Raw genomic sequence first — 18,251 nt, 5'->3', positions numbered from 1 at the left:
CAGTGCCTAGACAGGGCACGTGGCTCGACCGTAGGCCCACAGGCTGCTTCAGGTGTAGTGGCTGTGTAGCCTGTGGCCTTATGCAAACTGGCAAAACCTTCTTCAGCTCTAATCTGTCAAAAACGTTCCCCATTAAAGATTTTATTAATTGCAAGACGCAAGGTGTTATCTACAAAATCACCTGCGATTGCGGATTGGAATACGTGGGGAAGACTAGGCGTGAGCTACGAAGACGCCTTGGTGAGCATCTTGGCGACATCGCGAATAATAGAGATACAGCAGTATCAAGGCATGTTCAAGAGCATCACCAAGGAAATCCAATTTGCCTCAGGGCAATTGGAATTGAGAAAGTCCTGCAACCAACCCGCGGTGGAGACTGGGACCGTGTGTTACTCCAGAGGGAATCTCGCTGGATTTATACGCTCGGTACAGTCTCACCCACGGGACTCAATGAACAGCTCAACTACAGCTGCTTCATTTAGCTAATTGGTATCTGTATGCATTATCTTTAATCCACGTTTGTCCTTGTCCCACTTTCCCCCTCTCTTCCCTTCCCTTTCATTACCATCATCCCTTCTCCTCTTTTCCTTGTGTCTAACTATTGGGCCAACATATTCCAGATTCTAGTATTATTATAATCTGTGCCAAAATACCATTTGTATAACTAGCACCGCTGCATATCTGTAGCCGTGCGGTCCGACGGTGTCTGGATTCAGCGTCCCGATTGCTTGGCAACCGTCGCGTTGTCTCGCGTGCATCAGTGAGACTGGACGTGGTGACGTCATCCTTACCACTCACGTCCGCCTACGTTCCTCCCCCTCTCCATGCGTTCCACCGCTCCGCGCATGCGCAAGCCTGTGCCGCTGTCGTCGATTGAGGGAGGAGCGTTCTAACCAAGCCTCATTCTGGGGCTGGTTCCATCTTTAAAAGGTAGCGGTCTCCATGTGCTACCCAGGTTACATCAACCTATGCGCCTGAACTGGTTATTAGGAGAAGGGTTTCTCATCTTAATTCCCTTTTCCCCTATACCACACTGATCCATATCCGGATCAAGGTGTGATTTTTTCTCTCTGTGCAGGACGCATGCTTGACACCATTGTCAGCCCTCCGTGCACAGACCTAGCCCAAGCTCCCGGCTTTTCCCCTGATGAGCTTGTTACTCATCCCCTAGCGAAACATGCGTGTAGGGACCAGGTAAGCAAGGGCCAAACAGGGCGCACTAATTCCAGGGTGAGGTTCCTGTAGGTGGCTGGTGGCGGTCTCCGCCATCCGGTCACATAGGCCATTGTAGGGCTCTAGGGCATCACTAGGGTCAGCCAGCACTACAGACCACCCTGCAGTATACAGTTGTCGCTAGCAACGGTGTGCTCATCAATCAACACCGGCTAGTGATTCGTTGTCTCTGGAGCGCCACATCGAAGCGGTAGGACCACCTGACTATATTTTTTGGTGCCGCCGAGCATCACTTAATTGCATGATTCCACCTTGTGCACCATCAGATCCTGTGTGATAAACTGCCGCGCTGCTCCATATTTATTTACCGTATTTATATGTTATCTAATATCATGGGACCTATTTTCTAATTTACGTTCATTAAATGCTAAGTTTTAAATTTGACCACTCATTTCACAAATTTCTGGACATAGCAACCCCTACGTTTTTAGTGAATTGGTGCTGCCACACTTTTCTTTATATATATATATTAATTAGAATATATATATATATATATATATATATATATGTGTGTGTGTGTGTGTGTGTGTAAACTATGCATATATCAGTTATCAATAGTCTCAGACATTTTTAGAGAGGCCATTCCTGGTCTTCCTCAGCCTGCTCTCCCTTTCTTACACATTAAATCTTTAACCCACACATCAGCCTCTATAGAATTTTCTCAGGGGTGGGGGGGAGGAGGTTGATGGTCTTACTGGATATACAAAACCACAAGATATATGGGCATTACCAACTTTTGTGTACATATCTACATTCCTTCCCCTAGTTCAAGCATGTGTCCTCCCAACATACACGTAAGCCCTCCTGTTCTGCCCCCCTCCTATTTGACTTCATGTCTATGACCATGATAATTACAGTCCCTGACAAAAGTCTTGTCGCTTGTGTACAAATTGACCTGAAGTGCCGCTAAAATATATTTCTAATCAAGATTTTATTACAAGAAATGGGTCATTTTAATCCCAACAGCTTTTGTAATAATATTTCAGTGCCAAACGAAACTGACAAAAAGTATTCTAATAGTCACAGCTTGGTAAAGCCCATTGAGTCAATTTTTGCCAAGACATAAGTGTTGTCCCCTTGTTATATGAGCTTCACCTGTGACTAATAATGGATCAATTAGGTCTCAGGTGTGTATAAAAAGAACCCCAGTACACTAGACCTTCACATCAACAGCAATTAGACCTCTGCAAACCTGCCTAAGATTCACCCGGAGACTAAAGTGTTGATTATCAAGAGGCTGAAGACCAGATCCACTGCTGATGTGGCAGACACCTTCAATGTGTCTCAGCGTCAAGTTCAGAGGATAAAAAAAAATATTTGAAGAGACTGGAGACGTTTTGGACAAGGCCAGGTCAGGCCGACCCCGCAAGACAACTGCTCGAGAGGACCGTTTGTTGGATCGAAAATCCAAGGCCAGACCATTTTCCACTGCAGCAGAGCTCCATGAGACCTGGTCATCTGAAGTCCCTGTGTCAACCAGAACAGTTTGTCGGATTCTGTCTCAATGTCCTCCATGGTCGAATCAGTTCCCATAAGCCAGCACTAAACAATAATTGAAAAAACGTGTGGCATTTGCCAAGGGCCACAGCCTGCTAAAAGGATGGATGCTGGAAAAGTGGCAGAAGGTGGATTTTTCAGATGAATTTTCTGTTGAATTACACCACAGTCGCCGCAAATATTGCAGGAGACCTACTGGAACCCGCATGGAGCCGAGATTTACCCAGAAAACAGTGAAGTCTGGTGGAGGCAAAATCATGGTCTGGGGTTACATCCAGTATGGGGGTGTGCGAGGGATCTGCAGGGTGGAAGGCAACATCAATAGTCTAAAATACCAAGAAATCTTAGCTACCTCTTATATTCCCAACCATAAAAAAGGCCAAATTCTGCAGCAGGATGGTGTTCCATCGCATACTTCCATCTCCACATCAAAGTTCCTTAAGGCGAAGAAGATCAAGATGCTCCAGGATTGGCCAGCCCAGTCACCAGACATGAACATCATTGAGCATATGTGGTGTAGGATGAAAGTGGAAGCATGGAAGACGAAACCAAAGAATATTGATGAACTCTGGGAGGCATGCAAGACTGTTTTCTTTGCTATTTCTGGTGACTTCATCAATAAATTGTATGAATCCTTGCCAAACCGCATGGATGCTGTCCTTCAAGCTGATGGAAGTCATACAAGATATTCAATTTGGATCTCACAGCACCACTACTTAATTTGCTGACATATTTTTGGATTTGCAGTAAAGTTGTTCAATCTCTGTATAGGCGACAAAACTTTTGTCTTGCCAAAATTTGACCTTTCTGTCTTGATTAAATGATAAATTAGTTTCACTGAAAAAAGATTTAATTCAGTGCATTAACCTCCTCCCGTCTCGCTAACGCCGAAAGGCGTCAATGCTGCGGCGCTGCCAGGTCACACTAACGCCGATTGGCGTCATCTCGCGTGAGCCGAGATTTCCTGTGAACGCGCGCACACAGGCGCGCGCGCTCACAGGAACGGAAGGTAAGCGAGTGGATCTCCAGCCTGCCAGCGGCGATCGCTCGCTGGCAGGCTGGAGATCCGAATTTTTTAACCCCTAACAGGTATATTAGACGCTGTTTTCATAACAGCGTCTAATATACCTCCTACCTGGTCCTCTGGTGGTCCCTTTTGTTAGGATCGACCACCAGAGGACTCAGGTAGGTCAGTACAGTCGCACCAAACACTACACTACACCCCCCCCCCCGTCACTTATTAACCCCTTATAAACCCCTGATCACCCCATATAAACTCCCTGATCACCCCCCTGTCATTGATCACCCCCCCTGTCAGGCTCCGTTCAGACGTCCGTATGATTTTTACGGATCCACGGATACATGGATCGGATCCGCAAAAAGCATACGGACGTCTGAATGGAGCCTTACAGGGGGGTGATCAATGACAGGCGGGTGATCACCCATATACACTCCCTGATCACCCCCTGTCATTGATCACTTCCCTGTAAGGCTCCATTCAGACGTCCGCATGATTTTTACGGATCCATGGATACATGGATCGGATCCGCAAAACACATGCGGACGTCTGAATGGAGCCTTACAGGGGGTGATCAATGACAGGCGGGTGATCACCCATATACACTCCCTGATCACCCCCCTGTCATTGATAACCCCCCTGTAAGGCTCCATTCAGACGTCCGCATGCGTTTTGTGGATCCGATCCATGGATCCGTAAAAAATCATGCGGATGTCTGAATGGAGCCTTACAGGGGGGGTGATCAGTGACAGGGGGGTGATTACCCTGATCACCCCCTGTCATTGATAACCCCCCTGTAAGGCTCCATTCAGACGTCAGCATGCGTTTTGTGGATCCGATCCATGTATCCATGGATCCGTAAAAAATCATGCGGATGTCTGAATGGAGCCTTACAGGGGGGGTGATCAGTGACAGGGGGGTGACTACCCTGATTACCCTGATCACCCCCTGTCATTGATAACCCCCCTGTAAGGCTCCATTCAGACGTCAGCATGCGTTTTGTGGATCCGATCCATGTATCCATGGATCCGTAAAAAATCATGCGGATGTCTGAATGGAGCCTTACAGAGGGGTGATCAATGACAGGGGGGTGATCAATGACAGGCGGGTGATCACCCATATACACTCCCTGATCACCCCCTGTCATTGATCACCCCCCCTGTAAGGCTCCATTCAGACATCCGCATGATTTTTTACGGATCCATGGATACATGGATCGGATCCACAAAACACATGCGGATGTCTGAATGGAGCCTTACAGGGGGGGTGATCAGTGACAGGGGGGTGATCACCCTGATTACCCTGATCACCCCCTGTCATTGATAACCCCCCTGTAAGGCTCCATTCAGACGTCCGCATGCGTTTTGTGGATCCGATCCATGTATCCATGGATCCGTAAAAAATCATGCGGATGTCTGAATGGAGCCTTACAGGGGGGGTGATCAGTGACAGGGGGGTGATCACCCTGATTACCCTGATCACCCCCTGTCATTGATAACCCCCCTGTAAGGCTCCATTCAGACGTCCGCATGCGTTCTGTGGATCCGATACATGTATCCATGGATCCGTAAAAAATCATGCGGATGTCTGAATGGAGCTTTACAGGGGGGGTGATCAGTGACAGGGGGGTGATCACCCTGATTACCCTGATCACCCCCTGTCATTGATAACCCCCCTGTAAGGCTCCATTCAGACGTCCGCATGCGTTTTGTGGATCCGATACATGTATCCATGGATCCGTAAAAAATCATGCGGATGTCTGAATGGAGCCTTACAGGGGGGGTGATCAGTGACAGGGGGGTGATCACCCTGATTACCCTGATCACCCCCTGTCATTGATAACCCCCCTGTAAGGCTCCATTCAGACGTCCGCATGCGTTCTGTGGATCCGATACATGTATCCATGGATCCGTAAAAAATCATGCGGATGTCTGAATGGAGCTTTACAGGGGGGGTGATCAGTGACAGGGGGGTGATCACCCTGATCACCCCCTGTCATTGATAACCCCCCTGTAAGGCTCCATTCAGACGTCCGCATGCGTTTTGTGGATCCGATCCATGTATCCATGGATCCGTAAAAAATCATGCGGATGTCTGAATGGAGCCTTACAGGGGGGGTGATCAGTGACAGGGGGGTGATCAGGGAGTCTATATGGGTGATCACCCCCCTGTCATTGATCACCCTGCTGTCATTGATCACCCCCCCCCCCCCCTGGTAAGGCTCCATTCAGACATTTTTTTTGGCACAAGTTAGCGGAAATTTTTTGTTTGTTTTTGTTTTTTCTTACAAAGTCTCATATTCCACTAACTTGTGTCAAAAAATAAAATCTCACATGGACGCACCATACCCCTCACGGAATCCAAATGCGTAAACATTTTTAGACATTTATATTCCAGACTTCTTCTCACGCTTTAGGGCCCCTAAAAAGCCAGGGCAGTATAAATACCCCACATGTGACCCCATTTCGGAAAGAAGACACCCCAAGGTATTCCGTGAGGGGCATATTGAGTCCATGAAAGATTGAAATTTTTGTCCTAAGTTAGCGGAAAGTGAGACTTTGTGAGGAAAAAAACAAAAAAAAATCAATATCCGCTAACTTATGCAAAAAAAATAAAAATTCTAGGAACTCGCCAGGCCCCTCATTGAATACCTTGGGGTGTCTTCTTTCCAAAGTGGGGTCACATGTGGGGTATTTATACTGCCCTGGCTTTTTAGGGGCCCGAAAGTGTGAGAAGAAGTCTGGGATCCAAATGTCTAAAAATGCCCTCCTAAAATGAATTTGGGCCCCTTTGCGCATCTAGGCTGCAAAAAAGTGTCACACATGTGGTATCGCCGTACTCAGGAGAAGTTGGGGAATGTGTTTTGGCATGTCATTTTACATATACCCATGCTGGGTGAGAAAAATATCTTGGTCAAATGCCAACTTTGTATAAAAAAATGGGAAAAGTTGTCTTTTGCCAAGATATTTCTCACCCAGCATGGGTATATGTAAAATGACACCCCAAAACACATTCCCCAACTTCTCCTGAGTACGGCGATACCACATGTGTGACACTTTTTTGCTGCCAAGGTGGGCAAAGGGGCACATATTGCAAAGTGCACCTTTCGGATTTCACCGGCCATTTTTTACAGATTTTGATTGCAAGGTACTTCTTACACATTTGGGCCCCTAAATTGCCAGGGCAGTATAACTGCGCCACAAGTGACCCCATTTTGGAAATAAGACACCCCAAGGTATTCCGTGAGGGGCACGGCGAGTTCCTAGAATTTTTTATTTTTTGTCACAAGTTAGCGGAAAATGATGATTTTTCTTTTTTTTTCTTTTTTCCTTACAAAGTCTCATATTCCACTAACTTGCGACAAAAAATAAAAAATTCTAGGAACTCGCCATGCCCCTCACGGAATACCTTGGGGTGTCTTCTTTCCAAAATGGGGTCACTTGTGGCGTAGTTATACTGCCCTGGCAATTTAGGGGCCCAAATGTGTGAGAAGAACTTTGCAATCAAAATGTGTAAAAAATGCCCTGCAAAATCCGAAAGGTGCACTTTGGAATATGTGCCCCTTTGCCCACCTTGGCAGCAAAAAAGTGTGACACATCTGGTATCGCCGTACTCAGGAGAAGTTGGGGAATGTGTTTTGGGGTGTCATTTTACATATACCCATGCTGGGTGACAAAAATATCTTGGTCAAATGCCAACTTTGTATAAAAAAATGGGAAAAGTTGTCTTTTGCCAAGATATTTCTCTCACCCAGCATGGGTATATGTAAAATGATACCCCAAAACACATTCCCCAACTTCTCCTGAGTACGGCGATACCAGATGTGTGACACTTTTTTGCAGCCAAGGTGGGCAAAGGGGCACATATTCCAAAGTGCACCTTTTGGATTTCACCGGTCATTTTTTACACATTTTGATTGCAAAGTTCTTCTCACACATTTGGGCCCCTAAATTGCCAGGGCAGTATAACTACCCCACAAGTGACCCCATTTTGGAAAGAAGACACCCCAAGGTATTCCGTGAGGGGCATGGCAAGGTTTTAGAATTTTTTATTTTTTGTCGCAAGTTAGTGGAATATGAGACTTTGTAAGAAAAAAATAAAATAAAAAATCATCATCATTTTCCGCTAACTTGTGACAAAAAATAAAAAGTTCTATGAACTCACTATGCCCATCAGCGAATACCTTAGGGTGTCTACTTTCCGAAATGGGGTCATTTGTGGGGGTTTTCTACTGTTTGGGCATTGTAGAACCTCAGGAAACATGACAGGTGCTCAGAAAGTCAGAGCTGCTTCAAAAAGCGGAAATTCACATTTTTGTACCATAGTTTGCAAATGCTATAACTTTTACCCAAACCATTTTTTTTTTGCCCAAACATTTTTTTTTTATCAAAGACATGTAGAACAATAAATTTGGCGAAAAATGTATATGGATGTCGTTTTTTTTGCAAAATTTTACAGCTGAAAGTGAAAAATGTCATTTTTTTGCAAAAAAATCGTTAAATTTCGATTAATAACAAAAAAAGTAAAAATGTCAGCGGCAATAAAATACCACCAAATGAAAGCTCCATTAGTGAGAAGAAAAGGAGGTAAAATTCATTTGGGTGGTAAGTTGCATGACCGAGCAATAAACCGCTAAAGTTGTGGAGTGCCGATTTGTAAAAAAGGGCCTGGTCACTAGGGGGGTATAAACCTGTGGTCCTTAAGTGGTTAAACATCATTTGGGAGGGCTTTAGCTTTTCATATGAGCTATTTCTAACACCAATTAATTAATTAGAAGTCAGGTTAATAGCAGGAGTTTTTACAAAATAGAGAAGCGACAAGACTTTTGTCAGGGACTGTAGACTGGCCATACACATAAATTCTCTTTCTGTCTTTTCTAAAATCCTCATAAGCTTGCAACCTAGCCTGAACAGTGTACATATTTATTTCCATCTTTAGGCCGAACAGAAGTATTTGCCATGTTGAACTCCATTCACATTGGGCAGCTTCATGTGTGTTAGGAGATGGACTCTGAGTGACAACAGGAGACATTATTGTTCGTATTGATCGAGCACCGTAGTGCTCGGGGGCTCGGGCCGAACACCTCGTGATATTCGGGTGCTCGACCGAGCACCCGAGTATAATGGAAGTCAATGGGAGAACCCGAGCATTAAACCAGGTACCCCCTGCAGGGCCGGCCTTAGGTGTTCAGGCGCCCTGTGCGAGATAACCTTGTGGCGCCCCCCCCCCCCCCCCAAAAAAAAAAAAAACACTGCTTGTTGCTGGCATCATGGCATAGGCTGGCTGACTATCCAACCAAGTAGTTACCAGCCCTCACACCCCAAAGGCCGGTGTAATGTTATACTTCCCTAGTTCGTGAGATTTCCCTACCCTCGTCACTTCCGGTCGCACCGGACATGACGTGAGGAGGTGTGCCGCGCAGGCGCACAACGACAGGTTAGGGAAATTTCACAGCAGAGTGCGCATGCGCCAGGAGCCTCGCCGGCGGTTAGGGTAGGGAAAAACTATGGGCCAATGCGCAGGCGCAGTGATCGGATGGATGTTCTCAGCTGAACACCGGCCGACACTGCGCATGCATCGGGAGCCTCACCAGCGGTTAGGGAAGGGAAAAATTACGTACGGGCCAGTGCTTTTTCCCTACCCTAACCGCTGGTGAGGCTCCCAGCGCATGCGCAGTGTCGGCCGGTGTCCAGCTGAGAAAATTCGTTTCCAATGTAGTATTAATAACTAAACAATTAAATAATAAACATATTGCATTGTCTACTTACCGCCAGGACAATTAGATGATCTGGACTCTGGCTGCAGTCTGGCTCTGGGGACTCCATTGTCACTCTCTTCCCCCCCCCCCCCTCCCTCTCTTGTCACTCTTTCCCCCCCCCCCTTCCCTTGTCACTCTCATTATCCCCGCCCTCCCTTGTCACGCTCATTATTTCCCCCCCCCATCACTCTCATTATTTCCCCCCCCATCACTCTCATTATTTCCCCCCCATCACTCTCATTATTTCCCCCCCATCACTCTCATTATTCCCCCCCCATCACTCTCATTATTCCCCCCCCCCATCACTCTCATTATTTCCCCCCCCCCCATCACTCTCATTATTCCCCCCCCCATATCACTCTCATTATTCCCCCCCCCCATCACTCTCATTATTCCCCCCCCATCACTCTCATTATTCCCCCCCCATCACTCTCATTATTCCCCCCCCATCACTCTCATTATTTCCCCCCCCCATCACTCTCATTATTCCCCCCCCCCATATCACTCTCATTATTCCCCCCCCCCCATCACTCTCATTATTCCCCCCCCATCACTCTCATTATTCCCCCCCCCCCATCACTCTCATTATTTTCCCCCCCCCCATCACTCTCATTATTCCCCCCCCCCCATCACTCTCATTATTTCCCCCCCCCCCCATGTCACTCTCTTTCTTTCCTCCCCCCTCCCCACTCTCTTTCTTTCCTCCCCCCTTGTCACTCTCTTTCTTTCCTCCCCCCTCCCCCCTTGTCACTCTCTTTCTACTCCCACCTCCACCTCTAGTGTAGCGTGGCCGAGCTCTGTTAGGTCCGCGGTACAGGAGCATTTGTTTCCTGTACCCGGCCGGACTGACAGGAAGTGCACACTAAGTGAGCACTTCCTGTCAGTCCGGCCGGGTACAGGAAACAAAAGCTCCTGTACCGCGGACCTAACAGAGCTCGGCCACGCTACATTAACAGGCGCAGGATTCTTTAGACTAGAGCGGCAAGCGCTCAGCCTCAGCCACTCAGGCGGCGCAGAATGAGGGGCGCCGCCAGCCGCCCCCAACTTATATAAGCAACTTTTTTTTTTTTAAACCGCAACGGGCGCCGGGCGCCCCCTGCTGAATATAGGAGGAGGGGGGGGGGGAGAAAACATAAGTGCCGCCTCGCCTGCCCATATTACATTGCGGGCTGTCGGCCGCCCGGCGCCCCTGTTGCTATGGCGCCCTGTGCGGCCGCACAGCCCGCACACCCCAAAGGCCGGCCCTGACCCCCTGCTCTGAAGAGGGGAGGGTGCTTGGTTCATAAGAAAATTTCTGAAATTGTTGGTAACACCACTGAAATGGCTCTGTAACGCATGGGGAGGATGTATGGATGGATTTTGGACTTGCTGGTTGCTGCTGGGAACTATGTTGTCCGAATAGTACGCCACTTTTGCATAATGACAATAATACGCACAAAACCAAAGGGGAAAAAAATGATTTTAGAGGAAAAATTTATAGAAAACATTCTTTCCTGAATATTTACTTGTATATAAAGTGCAAGTGCTGCCAAAAATTACAAGGAAGAGGCACTCCGATACACCCTTAGTTACACATAAAGGAGGGCATCATACATACTCATAAAAAATTATGATTGATTGGCCTGCTGGTGACCCTCAAAAACATTTAGGAGCAAGGGCCTGCTGATCTGACCATCTTAAACATTATGGGTGGTGCCTTGCTGCCGCTTTGGTGACTCTAGTTAACCTGGGGCCGATGACACATCCCCGTGACAGCGACGATCCACCCGGATGTCTGGCCTATAAACTTTCGTAATTGTAAGCTCAAAACCATTGTAAACTATGGGTAACGGGGAAACAGTGTTTGAATCCGGAGAGGGAGCCTGAGAAACGGCTGCCACATCCAAGGAATGCAAGCGGGTGGCGCGCAAATCGCACACTCCCGACTCGGGGAGGTAGTGACGATAAATAACAATACAGGACTCTTAAGATTCCCTGTTATTGGAATGAGTAATAAAAAATTACAGGCAATGTCACTGTGGTATTTTGGATGAGGAAATGTTATGCAAGAGAGGTCCTGCTGCCGCTTTGTTGACTCTAGATAACTTCTGCCCAATCGCACATCCCTGTGACATCCACGATCCATTTGGATATCTTCCGTATCAACTTTCTATGTAACAGTCAGCTCAAAACCATTGTAACTACTGGTAATGGGGAATCAGTGCTTGATTCCGGAGAAGAAGCCTGAGAAACGGCTACGGCTATCACATCCAAGCAAGGCAGCATGCGTGCAAATTACCTATTAGGTATAATTATCTGAGGGCCTGCAGGTGAGCTGACCCTTTAAAATATTTGAGTTGCGGTCCTGCTGGTGAACTGAGGTGGAACCAACAAACCCAACTTGATTTTGATGGCTGCAACAATCTGCAGGTGACCGTTATACAGCTCTACAGATTTGTTTCCATCTGCATCTTTCTCAACAATCTGTGGCCTCAGTCTTTTAGCCAAACTCTGTCAGTGTGGCATTAAACTGATCATCAGGCCCACAATCTTTTAAGGTTTTACGCACAAAACCAAAGTTAAAAATCAATTTCATAGGAAAAATTGATTGAAAACATTTTTTCCTGTACATATACTTGTATATAAAGTGCAAGTGCTGCCAAAAATTACAAGGAAGAGGCACTGCGATACAACCTGTATATCACATAAAGGAGGGCCTTATTCACATTGAGTTGCGGGCCTGCACGTGAGCTGACCCTGTAAAACATTTGAGTTGCAGGCCTGCTGGTAAGCGGACCCTGTAAAAAATTAGATGTGAGGTCCTGCTGGTGAGCGGACCCTCTAAAAAATTATATGTGAGGGCCTGCAGGTGAGCTGACCCTCTAAAAAAATTATATTTGAAGGCCATATATACGTGACGAATAAGCAATGCATGTTGATATGACGGAAGAGGAGGATGAGAAACCATATACCCTTATTTGTGGTGGAAGGGGTGCATGGGAATACAGTCTATTAACTACATTATAAACAACACATGTAAAGTGCCTTTATGTTCATTAGTATTCTTCTGGTGGAGTCGAGAAGTCATGGTCAATCCAGGCTTTGTTCATTTTTATTTGAGTCAACCTGTCAGCATTTTCAGTTGACAGGCGTATACGCTTATCTGTTATAATGCCACCAGCAGCACTAAATTTACGCTCAGACAAAATGCTTGTGGCAGGGCAGGTCAGCACCTCAAAGCACAGAGCGCCAGTTCGTGCCACGTGTCCAGCTTGGACACCCATAACTGACATGGTCTGCTATGTACTCCTTCACCATCTTCCAAAAATGTTCTCTCCTTGTGGCAGTAGGCCGCACATCAGGGTGAGGGTTCTGGTGGGGTGTCATGAAACTGTCCCAGGCTTTAGAGAGTGTTGCCCTGCCTCTGTTGGAACTGCTGTGTGTTCCCCTTGTCTCCCCCCCTTTGGTTGGCCAAGGAAGTACGGACTCTGCCCCCAGCGTTGTCAGATGTAAAATTTAGAAAAAAAATTCAACAAGGATCTTCTGGTATTGCACCATTTTGCTCGTCCTCTCCACCAGAGGAATGAGAGATGAGAAGTTCTCTTTGTGGCAGGGGTCGAGAAGAGTGAACAACCAGTAATCCGTGTTGTTTAAAATGCGTATAATGCGCGGGTCGCGGGAAAGGCAGCCTAACATGAAGTCAGCCATGTGTGCCAGAGTACCAACAGGCAAGATTTCGCTGTCATCAGGAGGATCACTCCCAATCTCCTCATCCTCTTCCTCCTCTTCTGCCCACCCACGCAGAACAGATGGAATTAAACTTCCATGGGTACTACCCTCTGTAGCTGAGGCAACCGTCTCCTGTTCCTCCTCCTCCTCCTCTTCAGCCTCCAATTCGCGCTGAGAAGACGGACAGAGGGTGGTCTGGCTATCATCAACCTGTGTAATGTCTTCCCCTATTTCCACCTCTTCCACATGCAAAGCGTTGTCCTTAATTGTGAGCAGCTTTTTTTTGAGAAGACACACAAGTGGATGGTGACGCTGATAATAGCATTATCGTCGCTCACCATTTGTGTTGATTCATCAAAGTTGTGTAAAACCTCAGAGGTCAGACATCCATGCCCACTCCTCGCTTGTGAATAGCAGAAGCTGACTGGAAAGGCGATGACCATGTTGCAGCTGGTATTTCACAACTGCCCACTGCTGCTCACAAAGCCTGGCCAACATGTGGAATGTGGCGTTCCAGCACATGCTCGCGTTGCACAACAGCCGGTGAGCTGGCAATTTCAAGTTCTGCTGCAGCATTGATAGACCGGCTGAAGCTGTCGGTGACTTGCGGAAATGTGAACATACGTGGTGCACCTTCACCAGTAGTTCAGGAAAATTGGGGTATGTTTTTAGAAACCGCTGAACCACAAGGTTGAATACATAGGCAAGGCATGGGATGAGTCTAAGGTTGCCCAGCTCCAAAGCCGGCACCAAGTTATGGCTATTATCAGACACAACCATGCCTGGTTCTAGGTTGAGGCGAGAGCCACAGCTCAGTCTGGTCTCCTATCCCCTGCCACAGCTACAGACTGATGACTGACTGGTGCTGCACGAGGATAATTTGGAGGTGGAAGTGGAGGAGGAGAAGTGGGGGTTAGAGCCACTAACGTAGGTGGTGGCGGAAACCCTGATGGAATTGGGGCCCGCAATCCTTGGCGTCGGTAACACCTGTGCCATCCCAGGGTACGAGTCTCTCCCGACCTCCACAACATTCACCCAGTGTGCTGTCATGGAAATGTAGCGTCCCTGGCCGAAAGCACTTGTCCGTGGTTATGTGGACCTTCCCAGTAACTGCATTGGTCAGGGCACGTGTGATGTTAAGGGACACATGTTGGTGTAAGGCTGGCACGGCACACCTTGAAAAATAGTGGCGGCTGGGAACTGCATAACGAGGGATGGTCACCGACATCAGGCTGCGGAACGCCTCAGTGTCCACAAGCCTAAATGGCAAAATTTCCAGGGCCAGTAATTTGGAAAGCTGCGCATTTAGTGCTACAGCCTGTAGGTGGGTGGCTGGGTATTTGCGCTTGCGTTCAAATGCCTGGGGTAATGACATTTGGACTCTACGCTGGGAAAGAGAAGTGGATGTGGTCGCCAATGGTGCTTGTGAAGGACCAGGTGCAGGGCAGACGGCATCCAGGCCTGCCTCTTGGACAGGGGATTGGCCAGCACAAAACACAGTGGAAGAGGAGGCAGTGGTGCGACCCGCAGACACAGATTGTGGACCCAGATGTTCAGCCCAACTCTTAGGGTGCTTTGATGCCATGTGGCGGATCATGCTGATGGTGGTGAGGTTGCTAGTGTCCACGCCCCGGCTCATTTTGGTGTGGCACAGGTTGCAAACTACTATTCTTTTTGTCATTCGCACTTTCCTAAAAAAAAGCGTCATGATGCCAAACACCTAACCCTTGGCAAGGGAGATTTACGCAAGGGGGTGCTCCGTGGAACAGTTGCGGGCCTGTTCGGTGGTGCCCACCTTCTACCTTTTGCCACCCCACTGCCTCTTCCAGCCTGTTGCAGTGTTGCAGATCCCTCCCCCTCTGTACTGCTCTCCTCGCTCGGCTTGTTGCCATCTTCCCAGGTTGGGTCAGTGACCTTGTCGTCTAGCACCTCCCCTTCCACTTCCTCACTCTGATGATCCTCCTGATTTGTTGACCTAACCACAACCTCAGTGATTGACAACTGTGTGTCGTCCTCTTCCTTAAACTCTTGAGACAGTAATTGCGGTTGAGTTATTGGCAACTGTGTCTCATCATCATCCACCTCATTAAACACTAATTACCGTTCCCAAGCGTCATGTTCTTGTGACTCTGGATGCTCAAGAGGTTGGCAATCGGGGCACAAGATCTCAGGTCCCTCTTCAAGCGTGCTTGGCGAGAGGGCCAAATCAATTAATGGCGATAAAAAGAGGTCCTCGGAATATCCGAGTGTGGGATTGCTTGTTTGGCCAGACTGTAAATGGTGGGAGAAAGGAGGATCAGGGTGAGGATTGTGTGGACCAGACTCCTGGCTACTGAGACTGGACTTGGTGGAAGACAGGGTGGTGCTTAACTGACGGGAAGCACTATCTGCTGCAATCCAACCGACCACCTGCTCGCACTGGGCTGACTTCAAGAGTGTTGTCCTGCGCCGCCCTGCAAACTGGGACATAAAGCTAAGTAACTTGGATGATTGTTTTTCTTGTGCTCTGACAGCAGGCACAGTTTCAACGCGCCCAGGGCCACGGCCTCTTCGTGCACCCTCAGCATCACGGCCACTTCCCCGTCCCTTAATGCTCGCCTTCTTCATATTAAATGTTATATGCACACTTGACACAAAAGAAGACTTATATTTTACTACTATTGCAGCGCAGATGTGACAATTCACTGCAGACACCGTTTATAGGCAAAGTGTGGATAAATTATGGAAAATATATATTTGTTGTCACTAATATTTTTCCCAATATCTGGGCCTGACACACAGACAGTATTGCAGCACAGATGTGACAATTCACTGCAGGGACCTTTTATAGGAAAAATCTGGATAAATTCTGGAAAGAATATAATTGTTTTTGCTGCAGGGACTGTTTATAGGAAAATTATGGATAAATTATGTAAAAAATATAATTGTTTTCAATAATATTCTTCCTATCTCTGCCCCTGACACACAGAAGGTATTGCTGAACAGATGTCACAAGTCACTGCAGACACCCTCTATAGAAAAAGAATCGCTTAAAATCGAAGACTACTTTGCAAGATAAAATTGCTGCCACCACACACAATCGTCCTTAAAAGGACTTTTGGGTCTTTGAAACATTTTAAAATTGAATAAATTGCAATCACAAACTCCCTACACTATCTGTCCCGTCCTAAGCGCAGCTCTCCCTGACTCGCAATGAGCCGAACCCACGTCATCGGGTACTATATAGCACCCGATGACCCGTTCCGGCCAGCCAATCACTGGAATGCCAGTAGCCAACATGGCTAGTTGCATTATAGTGATGGCAGTACTCACCTGCATGTTTATTGGCTGCTTAGCAGCCACAAAACATGCGGGGAGGAGACTCGAGCATGGCGCTCAAGCACATGCAGTACTAGGCCGAGTACCGCCATGTGCCGAGCATAGCGATGCTCAAGCCGAACAGGTATTCGGCCGAGCATGCTCACTCAACACTAATTATTGTAGGAGAATGAGGCATTTTTACAGAAGAACCTTTGTCGAATATTAATGAGTTTCTCCTGCTAGACATTTTTCTGATTAACTAACTTTACTTCTGATTATTGATGTAATTGTAGCTCTACCGGCTCCATTAATGACCTGGGAAGAAGCTCCTAGTGACAGCTCTAAGTTAAGAATCAACTGCAGAGCACCTGATAATCTTGAATACAATGAGTTCTTCTTCACACTACTAGATGGGAGAAAAGTCATTGAAGAGATTACAGCCATAGGGATCAATGTGACATTTGTTGTTACGAAACCTAAGTATACCACAAAAGAATATTGTATGTATCGGGTAAAGGTGGACTATGATTATGCAGATTCACTTCAAAGCTTTGTACAACTTGAGTCAAACAGTAAGTGTTACAATAAATAATTTCTTATTCTTCCTGTCTCACTTAATTACCTTCCCTTTCCCTGGATAGATAGACAGATAGAATATGGAAAAAGCTAAGTAAAAATCCAATAAGACCTAGATAGGGTTGGCTTGCTTTCTGAATGTTAGAACCCTTTAGTTTAGTACATGTGCTTCCAAGATCTCCTCCTTAGGCCTCCTGCACATGAACATGTGAGCCCCGTGGCCGTGCTGCGGCCCTCAAAATGCAGGCCGCAATGCATGAACACCGACCGAGGGGCAGCCGCAGCGGATCACAGACCCATTCACTTTAATGGGTCCGCAATCCGCCCGTTCCTCAAAAAAATAGGACATCTTTTTGCAGAAAGGAAGCACAGGACGAAACCCCACGGAAGCACTCCATAGTGCTTCCGTAGGGTTCCTTTCCCTGCTTCCATTCCGCATCTCCGGATTTGTGGACGCATTGAAGTGAATGGGTCCACGTCTGTGATGCAAAATGCACACAGAACGGTGCCCGTGTATTGAGGATCCGCAGATGCGGTCCGCAATACGGTAACGGGACACCTACGGTCGTGTGTAGGAGGCCTTAGTCGTTTCAGGTGATAAAATGTAATAAACACTACAGCCTACTAGTCGGTAACATGGCTCTTGTTTGCTTGTTTCAGGATCCTGGATGTTAATCCGACATATTCTTTCGGCGTTGATCCTTATGCTGATAGGTATCATCCTATTACTGCACTTCAAAGATTTTGGAAACAAACATGAGAAACAACCTGACTTGCCACCTAACAGGGTCAAATATAAAAGAGGGACAGAGGTGGTATGGTCAAGTGATGATGAATAAGAGACAGGAGCCACAAGAAAAGATTCAATTTAACTGCTAAAAGATACAGTGGATATAAAAAGTCTATACACCCCTGTTAAAATGTCAGGTTTCTGTGATGTAAAAAAACTAGACAAAGATAAATCATTTCAGAACTATTTCCACCTTTTAATGTTACCTATAAACTGTACCACTCAATTGAAAAACAAACTGAAATATTTTAGGTGGAGGAAAAAAGAAAAACAACAACAACTAAAATAATGTGGTTGCATAAGTGTGCACACTCTCTTATAACTGGGGATGTAGCTGTGTTCAGAATTAAGCAATCGCATTCAAAATCATG

At 46.9% G+C, this 18,251-nt stretch overlaps 1 protein-coding gene across 1 annotated transcript in view; it reads left to right on the top strand.

Annotated features, from left to right (window-relative positions):
* Window positions 1–18,018, top strand: part of LOC122926704 (immunoglobulin superfamily member 1-like) — a 96,918-nt gene extending 78,900 nt beyond the window's left edge. The window contains exons 5-6 of the mRNA XM_044278173.1: window positions 16,808–17,086; window positions 17,751–18,018. Of these exons, the coding sequence (XP_044134108.1) occupies window positions 16,808–17,086; window positions 17,751–17,929 (458 nt within the window). The 3' untranslated portion in view covers window positions 17,930–18,018. The remainder of the gene's footprint in view (window positions 1–16,807; window positions 17,087–17,750) is intronic.
* The last annotated feature ends 233 nt before the right edge of the window (window positions 18,019–18,251 follow it).

The sequence above is a fragment of the Bufo gargarizans genome, chromosome 2 (genome assembly GCF_014858855.1).
Source record: "Bufo gargarizans isolate SCDJY-AF-19 chromosome 2, ASM1485885v1, whole genome shotgun sequence".
Classification (NCBI taxonomy): domain Eukaryota; kingdom Metazoa; phylum Chordata; class Amphibia; order Anura; family Bufonidae; genus Bufo; species Bufo gargarizans.
This window is presented reverse-complemented; position numbering and strand designations above follow the sequence as displayed.